Source organism: Mirounga angustirostris, unplaced genomic scaffold (genome assembly GCF_029215605.1).
Source record: "Mirounga angustirostris isolate CCGP_5_RB_7025 unplaced genomic scaffold, mMirAng1.0.hap1 SCAF_5, whole genome shotgun sequence".
Lineage (NCBI taxonomy): Eukaryota > Metazoa > Chordata > Mammalia > Carnivora > Phocidae > Mirounga > Mirounga angustirostris.
Window position 1 is genome coordinate 8,764,709 of NW_026991713.1, and position 13,107 is coordinate 8,777,815.

Below are 13,107 nucleotides of genomic sequence, written 5' to 3' on the forward strand. Positions count from 1 at the left end.
AACACATGGTTTAATTCATAGTCATTACTCCTCACATCTGTGTGTGGAGGAGGAAATATTCTTGTGATATAATTATTCATCCACCACCTCTTAGTCAAAGAACTCAGAGTGAGAAACATTAACCCTCTCTCTCTCATAAGCTGAGAGGATGGATGTCAGGCTTGTACCCGGTCCTCTGGGCCCATGGAGAGAGAGAGTGGCTGCACCATTGTCTCAAGTTCTAAGAGGGGAGGAAAAAGGGATAAAACTCAGGGCTCCAGACTCTAAAATCTAGTGTTTCAGACCCTTAACAAATGCTAAGTGATAGAACTACAATTAGCTCTTAATTATCTTTGCATGATAGAAGGCAGATGTATAAATAAATAAAAATGATCTGCTTTGCTCTGGTGAGCGCTGTGAATTGTGTGAGACTGTTGAATCACAGATCTGTACCTCTGAAACAAATAATGCAATATATGTTAAGAAAAAAAAAAGAAGAAGAAGAAGGTAGCGGGAGGGGAAGAATGAAGCGGGGGAAATCGGAGGGGTAGACGAACCATGAGAGACGATGGACTCCGAAAAACAAACAGGGTTCTAGAAGGGAGGGGGGGGTGGGAGGATGGGTTAGCCTGGTGGTGTGTATTGAGGAGGGCACATTCTGCATGGAGCACTGGGTGTTATGCACAAACAATGAATCATGGAACACTTCATCTAAAGCTCATGATGTAATGTATGGGGATTAACATAAGAATAAAAAAAATGATCTGCTTTGGAACATATTAGGCTACATTTCTGCAGAAGATGTAGTAACGATTATGGTAATAATCACAAGAGGCTGCAGCGCCTCAACAGTAGGGAGAGACTGTGGCAGAAGTCAAGGCTGACCGTCTTGGAGAATTCACCTTAGTGGAGGAAATATAAACCATGATTCCTAGCTGAAAAGCCACAGTGCACTTCATGCAAAGCAGAGGCACCAAGAGATGCCCTTCAATGTAACCATTTACCTGGTCCAATCTGTAATCAGGGCCCTTAAAAAAGAGGTTTGACTGTAACATTTATTAATAGAGCAAAATTGCATTAAGACCTGACAAATTTAGAATTCGTGATACATCAGTATTGGCCTGAGCTAAAATTTCCTGTTGCCTAAACTGTGAAAAAAGAAAAGTTTTAGTTAAGGAAAATTAAGATTTTAAGCAAGATTACAAGGGCCATGTTAATGAGACCAAGCTATTCTTGAGCGATTTAGAGGTGCACGTGCATACAAATGGTTGACCCATTATTCATAAGTCCTCCCTACCTAGTCCTTAAAATATCCATTCTTCGGGGCGCCTGGGTGGCTCAGTTGGTTAAGCGACTGCCTTCGGCTCAGGTCGTGATCCTGGAGTCCCGGGATCGAGTCCCGCATCGGGCTCCCTGCTCGGCAGGGAGCCTGCTTCTCCCTCTGACCCTCCCCCCTCTCATGTGCTCTCTGTCTCTCTCATTCTCTCTGTCTCAAATAAATAAATAAAATCTTTAAAAAAAAAAAATAAATAAAATATCCATTCTTCCTAAATAGTGAAGTGGTCTCAGTTCGTTACCTGAGATTGGATTTACGCACTTAAAGCACGGAAGCTAGATGCCTTTCAACGTGTATTGCATAATCCAGACCAACATTTCAGTGAACAAGTTCAATGAACTTGACAGTAGGTTCCACTGCACAGGTTGTCACGTCTCCTCCTGTACGGTTATCAGCATTAATTTGTGCACTTTCACATGTGGTCACCATGCCTGATATGTGACTTGCGATCCCAGATATGCTGACCACATGCAGTGTGCTCAGACTTGGGGTTTCTGAGTGTGGGGCTGTGTCATGTTTATGCCCGGACTGACTCATTTCCTCCCGGGTGCTGCACATTAGCGAGATTTTGCTGCCACCGTCCCTCACCCCAGCCCTCCTCGGCTCAGATCTGTCGCTATGAGTTTGCTGCATTAAAGTGTGCTGAGCTGGCCCTTCTTTTTATGCAACCACCTACAACAATGACTTGGGATTTTAATTTTCCTCTGAGCCTTCTTCAGACATATATCAGTAGTAGAAGGAAAGGTTCAGATTTAAACCCCAAGACAGATGTGGACAATTGGGAATTCTCCCTTCCTTCTCCTGCCCCATTTCCTTGCACAAATACTCACTGAACGCCTGCTGGTTATAAGGCGCTGTTCAAGACACAAAGGTGAAATAGATAAAGATCCTGTCCTTCCAGAAGCACTTGGGCTAGAGGGGGAGGCAGAACATATATGTAATTTGGCCACAAACCAGCGTACTCAGGATTTATATATATATGCATCATGGGAAGGAGATGAATGGCATCCCAGTTGACAAGATGCCTGGGTCCCTTGGCCACCATGTTCCTGAGCAATAGGTCACATTCAAGAGATCACCTCATGGCTTTAGCAGTCTGGGTTGGGAATGGCCAGTACCTGACAGAGATGGAGAAGTCCCCTGGGGAGCTCTGGCTGGCCCGGATGATGAAGAAACCAACCTCCTTGCCCATAAGTAAGTTCTCTGCCTGGTGTCGCGAGAGACCTTCATGAAACCATCTATTGGATGAGATAAAACCAGAGAATCTTGGTGAGATGCCAGAGTGATTGGAAGGAGAAGGGGAGAAGAGATGACCCAAAGGGATGGAGGCTGGGGACTCTGGCCAGCAGAGTGCAGAAAGAGACAGAGGAGGGGCCAGGACCTCTGAAACCAAACATATGCTCTCGGCAGTTTTCAGGCAAGGCAAGTGAGTGTTCCCCTGACGCGCCCCCTTTGTTCCTTCCCTCCAGGAGAAGTCTCTCTCGCGCTAGGAAAACCTGAATCATGGAAATGTGCCACTGCACCAAAATGGGACAGTGTGGGAGTGACTCACTGCGGGAAGCAGCTGCCTGCTGGCAGCTCTGTGAGGGATGTCACCAGGAAAGAACTGCAGGGGACAGATGATGTGCCAGGAGGACAGGAACCCCTTCAGGCGCTGGGGGACCGAAGCCAGGAATCCAGACTGAGAGCTCAGTGGGCCCCCTCAGAGCCCAGGGGCCCTGGTGATCTGGGTGGTATGGAGCCAGGCTAGCAGCTGCCAGAGAGCGGTGTCTACACGGCCAGCTCCCGGGCCCTCCCCCAAATCCAGGAAAATCATCTTTACCGTGGAAAAGAAGGAACGGAGGAGAAACTCCTCTTTCTGGGGACAGTCAGGGTGGCAGTGTTGTGGCAGGTGGCCTGGCATACGTGCAAACGGCCAAGCGCTGCCAAACAGAGGCTACGGCCTCAGGGCAGGAGGCCAGAAACCTCTCAACCACAGAAGAGCGCAAATGAATGTTTGCAATCACTCAGCAGCCCCGACTGGGACAGGTTCCATTCCTCCAAGGCGGCTGCTCAAGCGCTGCCTCTGGAAGGCTAGTGCGTGTGTCCCTTTAAGGGGGAAGTCCCCACAGTCTTGGGAGTCCTTTGTGAGCAATCCCGTGCTCTCTAGAATTTAGGAACCTGACCTCCAGACAGGAGTGGAAGGAGGGATGTCCTTATTCCAGACCTGACACTGCAGGGGAAGCGTGGTTGGGTGGTGAGGGGCTCGAAGCAGAGGGTTTCCGGCCACCAACTCCCTGGACATCATTCCAGAGCATCTGCCGTGCTTGGCCCCAGGGCTGAACAAGCGACCACCACAGCTTGCCTTGTGTAGGGAATGTAATGGGGCTGGGTAAAGGAATGGGGCATGCTCCATGGCAGCCATACCTTGAAGAAAATACTTTGGACGAGGCAGAGAGTGGTTAGGGGATTGTTTGAAAAATACACATTCGTCCTTGAATTGGAGTTTGATACGTGACTTCAAGACTGGCAAAAGTGTCCACACACTACATATTAAACATGCAGGCAGGGTCATTCCAAAGCTACTCATTCGTTCATTCAACCGTTTTTATCAAATATCTACTAAGTGCTGGCCTTCCGCTGGGCACCGGGGATGCGGTGGTAAGCAGAGCAGACAAGAGGGCCTGCCCTCGTGGAGCTTACGTTCTATCATGCAGAGACACTAGAACCCACCAGCCGGCCACGCAGTCCACCACGATCGCCATACAAAGGTTTCAAGGGGCGGGGAGGAGTTAGAGATGAGAAAACAGACAAGTCTCTTTAAGAAGTGCAGTGGTAGCTGGAAGGAGACTTGGGATCAAGAATTTTTGTTTTGTTTTTTTGGTAAGGTGGGAGAAACTGCAGCATCTTTGCTGATGGGAATGACCCAGGAGAGAGAGAGAGAATTGATGTGTGAGAGAGGGAGGAGGAGTTTCTGCTAGAAGCACAGACAATTCTTTCCAAACCAGCTGCAGGAAAGGCATCCTTGTCTGAGTACAGTTGCAGGAGGTGGGTGGATGCAGTGAGTCAGCTGGGGGGCGGGGTAGAGGGGCTTTTCTGTGGCTTCCGTCCTCCCAGGAACCCTGAAAGCAAGGCCCTGAGCCACGAGCGCTGTCGGGGAGGGGCTGGAGGTCTAAGGAGCAAAGGTGTCGGGTGGTCATCTAGAAGATTACAGGGCAGGGCGCCTGGGTGGCTCAGCCAGTTAAGCATCTGTCTTCAGCTCAGGTCATGATCCCGGAGTCCTGGGATCGAGCCCCAGATCAGGCTCCGTGCTCAGCAGGGAGTCTGCTTCTCCCCGCGGGCCCCTGCCCCCATGCTCTCTCTCAAATAAATAAGTAAAACCTTAAAAAAAAAAAATAGAAGATCACAGGGCAGCATGAAGGTTTGAGGTTGGTGGTCATTCTGTTGGTTCAGTGGCCAGTCCTGGTTCCCAGTGAGTGGTGCTCCCGCACTTCACCAGAGTCACCAAGACCGCTAACAGACCTGTGCTCTTTGAGCTAGACTGTGGCTCTCGAAGATTAGATTTCTATCTAACCCTTGTGGTCAATTCTGGAGACAAACGAGACCCAATCTCTATTTTTCTTTTCCTCTTTTTTTTTTTTTTTTAAAGATTTTATTTATTTTTTAGAGAGCGAGCGAGCGAGAAACAGCGTGAGAGGGGAGAGGGTCAGAGGGAGAAGCAGGCTCCCCACTGAGCAGAGAGCCCGATGCGGGACTCGATCCCAGGACCCTGGGATCATGACCTGAGCCGAAGGCAGACGCTTAACCATCTGAGCCACCCAGGCACCCTCTTTTTCCTCTTGATGAAGGGAATTTCCTCTTTTCCCCCCACTGACTGTTCTCAGGGGTATGAGCATGGTTTAGGGAAGGCAGGGAGCTGTTTGGGATCCCTGGTGAGGATGGAAGACGTTGGGAGGTAATGGAGAAGTGCCCTCAAGGAGCAGTTCTTGACGTGCGGTGGCCAATAGCGCCCCTGATAGGATTCGTGGAAACCCTGTGATTGCAATTACAGATGAGTTTAGCTTATAAAACCTAAAATAGGCGATCCATGTGCATGGTATAAAATTTAAAAGGGAATGCAGTGAAATGCAAATCTCCCTCCCACCCTGGCCTTCAGCTGCGTGGTTCCCTCTCCAGAGGCAACCAATTTTGACAGTATCTTGGGTATGCATAGATAATTTTAGTGACTGCTGAAAAAGTAAGGGGAGTGTGTGTGGGTAGGCCCATGTCAGCAGGCTGGAAATACTTACTCAGGAAACTGGATTTCTATAAAATTCTTGGGCACATATCCTTCTTGGCTCCCAAGCTCCGCCTTGAACCACTCCTCTTGGTTACTTAAGATCTACATGGAAGAGAAGGAAGGACAGAGACTGTAGGGAGGACATCAAGAAACAAAAGAGAGGGACCGCAGGGCAAAGAACACCCTTTTGGATTCAGAGGGAAAAAACGCCTAGGGCACCACACAGGTGCTCCAGTGTGGGTGGGCAGCAGTTTTCTCTCTGGAGTTTGGCTTCTTTGACCCCAAGTCTTTTCTGTCCACTGGTGCCACACATGGGACCCCACCATGGCGGGGCCTCCCAGACTCAGCACTCGGGGGATTCTCTGTATATTTTGGAAATTCATATGTCCCAGATCTCAGCTCCTGAAGCTCCTCATTTGAGCAGATGCTGGGAAGGCAAGAGTGGCCACCCCATGATTTCTTCTCTGCCAGGTAACCAGGGACCTTCTAAAATTTTAATTTGTTCCTATTTCTTTAAACAAGCAAATTAAAACTTAAAACATCCAGTGGGGCCAGCTTTGAAAACAGTCACTTTTGTGTTCACACTCCATGTGTTTCACAAACAATTTGGACATAACTCAAGATATTTGGGATGCCTTTTCTAAACTTGATTTTAGTGCCAGATCCCAAGCAAAGCCAGAAGTTCTGTCTCATGACTATATGGTCTTTAGTTGACCATGACCCCAAATGTTATTGCTTCCCTTGATTACTCATATGACTCACCAGACTTGGCTCTATGTGGCTTCTGGTTATTTCAGAAAATGTTTCACTATTAAAAGACAAATGTTTGCCCCCATCCCCCACTGAGAATGTTTCTAAAGTATGTGGCATGGACTTGAACAATAATGGAGATGGCAGAGACAAACGATGAACAGAAGCTTGACGATGTCATTGAGCCCCTGAGTGAACCACACAGGAACCTCCTACTTCTGGACTTTGTGTGAGAAGTAATCAATCTGCATGATTATTTCAGCTGTATTCAAGTTTCTGCTTCTTGCAGCTGACAATGCCTTAATGGATGGAAGTGCTATGCTGCAGGGCAAAGCAGAAGATGAGTAGGAAAGACTGCCTGGAGGAGAGGCCCTGGAGTTGCCCTGGCAACGAAAGAAGTTACCCAGGCAAAGTCTGATGGCGCAGGAACTTCTGGGATGGGAGGAAGTGGGATGCATTCCGGGAACGGAAGGCCTTGGTCCAGCGGGAGTTTAGATTGTGGCCGCAGGGGCAGAGCGAGGGGAAACCAGAGGCACAAGGCCCATGTTGAAAAGTCTGGACTTTTATCTTGAAATGTATGGGGAGCCACTAAAGGCTTCTGAGCAGGGAAGTAACACAGTAAGAATTAGAGCCAAGAAAGAGTTCTGTATCAGAGGGTGAAGACAGATTGGAGGGGAAAAGTCTAGGAAGACAGTGTAGCCATGCTGGCGAGAGGCGAAGGGCTATTTTAGAGGAACCTGGAAGCAAAAGTGTGCAGGATTGCGTGACTGTTCTCTGAACCAAGGGAGAAGGGGATTCTGGGAGGGCTCCGGACTTCGGCCTTGGGGGACTGGGTGGGTGGTGATGTCTTGGCTAAAATAGAAAGTACAGGAGGAAGAGCAGGCCTGAGGAAGAGCTCATGGGCTTCAGATTGCATGTGAGTGAATCCAAGTTGCCCCTGGGACCATCTGAGAAGAAAAGCTCAGTGAGCAGTTGGAGGTGTGTGTCTGGACTCAGCAGAGAAGTGGGAACTGGCATTCGGGATTTGAGAGTCATCCTAAAGCAGGTGGAGTTGAAGTCTGGGTCCCACGGGTTTCTCTCTTCTAGAGACGGGAAGACATGAAGACAGCTGAGTAACTGATATTTTTAATATCAGTTAGAAGAAAGGGGCCAGCACTCCGAGTTTGGAATGAGAAGACCTGGTTTCTAGCTTGGCCCCATCACCAGCTGTATGACCTTCGGCAAGTCAATTAGCCACCTGAAAAATGGGGACAGTAACAACCAGCTAGCCCCTTACAGAGCTGATGTGAGGATCAGATGAGCCCTGGTACCTCGAAGTCCTTCAGAAAGTGTATGCTGTTTTTAAAAATACAATTCTGCAAAATGTGGTATTCTTAGGAGGGAGGACTCCAGCCTTGAACGACATGGTAGGGTTTATAAGTTCTTTAAAGTACTATATGTATATGTTTTGAATTTAATCACTTGTTCTGAAGAAATAAAAGTGTGTCCCATATTTGAGTTCTAGAATTACTGAGGACAGAAAACTTTATAGTTTCTAACATCAAATGTGACTGCTGGTATCACTAAGGACGCGTGGGTATGTGTATGCCGAGGGGGGTGCGGTGGGGCGGGGGGAGCAGAAAATCTAGGTCAGAAAAAGAACTAGGAAACTCAGCCAACAAAGAACACAAGGACATTTCACTCCATGCCTTCGCGCCCCCCTCCCCCAATTTATGGCTTTGGAATTCCTTTCTCCCGTCACATGGGAGTCTGATGGTTTGGGCTGGGTAGCAAATGTCAAGTACAAGGTGAGCAGGGATAAGGTAAAAGAGGCCAATTGGAAATTGGCTCATCACGGTAAGAACCAACTTTGTACTTAGTTCTCTGACCTGAAACCAGCTGTAATTTTAGTAATTGTGGCTCACACCCATCTACCTCCTGTAGAAACTGAAAGATTATCCCTCAATGCCGGCCATTTCTCCCCACCACCTGGTGCTCCGTCTGCCTGAGATCGTGTTCCCAGAGAGGTGAATTTACAGGCTTTTTATGGTGTATAGGAAGGCAAGGTTTTAAAAGAATCTCATTTTCTGCAAAGAAGAGTGTTTGGGGGGAGGTGGTTTCCTCCTGCCGTTGTTGGCCCAGGGCCCCATACTTCCTGTTCTTCTCATCTCTCTGCCTATTCGGTTCCCCCTATCTCTTGTCCCCATCATGAAAACCCAAGCAAGGGGTTCAGCCTGAGCACATGAGGTTTTAGACTTCACTTTACTGTGTCTTAATTCTTATAATGTTGCCTACGAGAAAAGTTTTCTGGGTTACATGGCCTGAGAATAAGTTAGACGTGGGAAGGGGACAAAATGTACAGTTGGGAGAATTTTAAAATTGGATGGAATTATAGCTCTTAGAGGCAGAGCAGAAATCTGAAGTATTGGAGAAGTTAATTGACATAGGATTAACTCTTAGTGCTTTCAGGTCACTGTTTTAGTAGGAAGAAATGGGGTTGAGTTAGACACATTACAGAAGTAGGTAGAAATGGACTGGGTCAAGAGACATTTTTTAAAAAATGACTGGCAAATTTCAGTGGGAAATGTAAGTCCGGTGCTGTGTGTAGCTGCAGGTCTGTTGGGGAGGTGGTGGTTGAGGCACGAACATGAAACATCCGGCTCCTGACATCAAATACTTCTCTCACGGAAGAAGCGGGATCAAGTCATTTGGCCGGAGTTCCCCGTCCACCATCTTGTTCATCGTCCTGTCATCAGCATCTAGTGCGCGCCTGCTGTTTGCACTTAGGTGCTGGGAATATAGACATGAATAAGCTGAGGTCTTGGTCCTGGGGAAGTCACAGTCTGGAGTGGGTGGGTTGGTGGTGAACTAGTCAGACCTTGTTTGTGCCTTCTAGTGAGAAAGTCTGTTTAGTCTTTTAGCACGAAAAGCCTAGGATGAAAGAGCATCCCAGGAGTAGATTACTGGGGCAGTCAAGAGCCAACTTTGAAAGCACTTGCAAGATCTTGGGGCTCATGACCCATCTCTGGAGTGGCGGAGTAGGGTTGCAGTTGTACGTAGAGATGCACAGGCAGGGCACTAAGCACCACGATTCAGACATGCTGTGGGGCTCAGCCAACAGGCCCCTCTCCACTTTCCTTTCCACCGTTAAGCTGCAAGGGACAGAATTTGAAAAGAAGGAGGTTTGTCCTTCTGGTGGAATTCTACATGACCCTGTAGAAATGCAATTTAATAATTCAAGCCATTGGTACCTATTTGGGACCAGGACTTGTGTGGGGCGCTGCTGGGAAGACACAAAGATGAACCAGGCATGGCTCTGCTCTCAGGGAGCTCACAGACCATTGGAGTAATCAACCACTCATTCATTCATCAGATATTAGGGACAGTCAACTCTCTGCTGGTTTGGACACTGAGGCGGACCCGGCAATCAGGATTCCACAGGGTAAGGGCAGTGATGAGAGATGGGTGTATGGGGTGCGCAAGAACACGAAGGCTTGCCTGCTCACCAATAACTGTCATGGGAGGTAAGATCATCAGTGCCTTGAAAGAAGTGTGTGTGTGCAGTGCTGTGGAAGAGCTGAAGAGGGAGTGATTCATCTTGCTGGGCCATCAGGAGTGTAGAGGGAGTGAGGGTTCCGAAGCAGAGGTGGTCAAATATGTGTGTGCAGGAGAAAGGCATTCGGAGTATGGGGAGAGCCTGACACAGCACGGTGTGTATACTGCAGTATGTGTATGTGTGTGCGTGTGTGCGCGTGTGTGTATGGTGTATGTATGTGTGCATGTTCATGGACGAGAGCTTGATGAGCTTAGGTAGTGTGTTGGGATCAGGTGGCTTAAATTTCAATCAATTGGTAATGGGGAACCACTGAATTTTTTTGAGTAAGGAAGTGATCTGACCTGACTTCTTTTCCAGAAAGATCCTCCTGAGACTAGTATATGAAATGATTAAAGGAGTAAGTGAGAGGAGGTGATGAAGTCAGTCAAGAGGCTGTGGCAATGGTCTGAATGGCAGCAGGAATGGGTAATACTGAAATGTGGCAACCATTTATGAAGCATCCACTTTGAGCTGGGACCATTACCTCTAATCCTTTCCAGAACCCTGCAAAATAGATATGGATTCTGGGGTGCCAGGGTGGCTCAGTTGGTTAAGCAACTGCCTTTGGCTCACGTCATGATCCTGGAGTCCCGGGATTGAGTCCCGCATCGGGCTCCCTGCTCAGCGGGGAGTCTCCTTCTCCCTCTGAGCCTCCCCCTCTCATGCTCTCTGTCTCCCATTCTCTCTCTCAGATAAATAAATAAAATCTTTAAAAATTAAAAAAAATAGATATGGATTCTACTTACAGATAAAGACGGAAGCTCAGAGGGGGCAAGTGACTGACCCAAGGACACACACAGCTAGTAAGCTGGGATTCAAACTCAGTTTATCTGGCTCTAAACTCCTGCTCCTTTTTACTGTATCAGACTCCTCTCTCATGAAGAAGGGGATTGCTTAAGAGATCTCAAGAAAGAAAAATAGGACAGAGTACATGTTTAGGAGTGAGGCCGAACTCCATTCAGATCCAGAAGAGGGACAGTTAACAGTGTTAAATTCCACAGGCGCGTTAGTAGGGTCATTATATTCCACATTAAAGAGATCCCTGGTGGGCATACAGGGAGTGTTGGGGGTAAAAGGCAGATTCCAGAAGGTTCCAGTGGAATAAATGGGAAGTGAGGAAGTGGAGACACTGGCACAGAGAACCCCTCCCAGTGTTGGTAGCAAAGGAGAGGAAAGAAATCAGGAGGTAGACTGAGAAGCAGAGTTGAGGAAAGGGTTTTTTTTTTTTCTTTTCCTTTTCTGAGGGATAGGAAACCCTCGAGGCGGATATTAGGTTCTGTTTGCAATGGAAGATAAGGGGTAGAGTTGGCCCCCCGGCCTCTTTGGAGTGAGGACACTCTATAGCGGTTGATAATCACATGGTCACAGTATCCCATAGAGAAGGGAGGGACTGCTCACCATGTGGCAGATCCCTCTGTGACCTTGGTAAGATCCCACAGAAATGAAGGTCACCTTTTCTTGGGTCAGCAGCCCAGGGGACACTTTGACCTTGAGAAGCTCCAGCATCGAAGGCACCCTCTACGCAACTATATTACTAGATCTTTGCAAGGTGACAACAGTTAGAAGGATGAGTCCCGGGGGTGTTCAAGTTCCAAACCAAGTCATCCTACCTGGTCTGTGCTCCATGGACACTTTCTGAGTCCCCCGTCACGGACTGACAAGGTTCTCTCCGCAGCAAGCGTACTTCTCCGTGGTGAGGCCAGCCTCAGTGCTACGGTGCAGTCTGAGAAGGCCCACGTGGGCTGCTGAGGACCAGGGATGGGGATTTCTGAGGGTGCTCTGAGGCCAGGCTGGGGGGGCGGGCCTTAGCATCACAGACTCCCCAAAGGGCCTGTGTAAGGGCCTGTGCTTTTGCTCAAAACAGGGGCTAAGATGCAGGACTTAAGCCTGTAAGTGAGGTGCGTGGAATGTGGGAGTCCGAGGCCTCTTCAGCCCTGCAAGCAGCCACAACCCAAGTGTGGGTGTTAGGCGAGTTCTAAGGTGTCCTCGAGGGGCCGGATGTGCAGGCCTCTGTTGGCCCACGTCCCCTCCAGCTGTCTTTCCCAGGCTGTCTCCACCCGCATCACCTCCGAGCTTGAGGTCAAAGTCCAACTCACCCTCACTGCATTCCCTGACAAAGGAAGTTGCGGCTCATTCCTGCGACCCCATCTCTCAAGGTTCCCTCACGTGTGCTCCCTGAACATTTAGACAAGAATATCTGTAAGAGCCCTTTGGATGGCTTTCCCCCGCCCCCCGCCCTGACCACGAGCATCTCAGGACAAGGGTGGTGGCTTCTTTCCATCACCCAGCCTGGAAACTGGTGCCCGGGAGGGCTCAGAAGGAACCCTTTTGATTGAGGTGAACTTCTCTTTTTGAAAGGAGCTGTGTGTAGTTCTTAAGAAACAAAGGCATGGGTTGGTAGGTGAATTCGGAGACCTGACCAGAGTAACCCAAACTCCCCAGGGCCCCCGAGGGGGCCCCATGTCACCTACTTTCAGAATGTCTCCAGTGTGAAAGCTCAGTTCATCCTCGCCTGAGGCGGTGAAGTCAAACTTGGCGACGGCTTCCATGTCGCGACGGGAAGCTGGAAGAGAAGTAATGTGCTCATTATGCCCTTCTGTCCAGAGGAGAGCTGCGGGCTGCATAGCAGTCTGAGCAGGTGGTAGGCGCCTGGTCCGAGGCCTCCAGGCCTGAGGGGGAGGCCCAGGCCTACAGGGAGGGCTTTCGAATCCTGGGGAATTGTTGCAGGAGGGAGTTGTAGGATGTGCCTCCCTTTCTTCCCTGAATCCCCGCATGCCAGGAGCAGGGAACAGGCCAGCAACCCCTTTCCCATTCCTTTCATCTCCCTCTGCCTGTCTGGCCTGTCACCCTTTCTGGGGGCATCCCTGTTTCTGGTTGATAAGGATGGAAGACTCGCTATCATCTCTAACTTGAGGCCCGAGGGGCTGGAAGACTGTTCTGTAAACATCGTCCTGAGGCTGTCCCTTGGCAGCTATATTTAACCAGGCAGTGTTAATTAGACAGATGCCATTTTCCCTTTTACATCTGAATCATTTAAGAAAATTAGGCAGCATTGGCCAGTGGGGAACTCAGCGTCCTTCCACATGGTTTGAGAGTGGAAAGCGTTCTGGTTCTAGAGGCAGGGGACTAGATTAGTCAGATTCCTTATTTCATTATTAGAGTGTAAGCCAAGTATATTTTTTAAAAATTTCATTCTAATACTTCAGCATC

General features: G+C 48.8%; 1 protein-coding gene across 3 annotated transcripts in view; it reads right to left on the reverse strand.

The window, feature by feature from the left end:
* Positions 1–13,107, reverse strand: part of GRAP2 (GRB2 related adaptor protein 2) — a 63,946-nt gene that overhangs the window by 8,103 nt on the left and 42,736 nt on the right. For 2 of the 3 annotated variants that reach the window (XM_045872486.3, XM_045872485.3), the window contains exons 2-4: positions 12,369–12,460; positions 5,584–5,675; positions 2,434–2,553 (exon numbers count right to left, since the gene is read on the reverse strand). In XM_045872486.3, the coding sequence (XP_045728442.1) occupies positions 2,434–2,553; positions 5,584–5,675; positions 12,369–12,446 (290 nt within the window). In that variant the 5' untranslated portion in view covers positions 12,447–12,460. The remainder of the gene's footprint in view (positions 1–2,433; positions 2,554–5,583; positions 5,676–12,368; positions 12,461–13,107) is intronic. The other variant, XM_054506811.2, reaches the window with a different exon arrangement.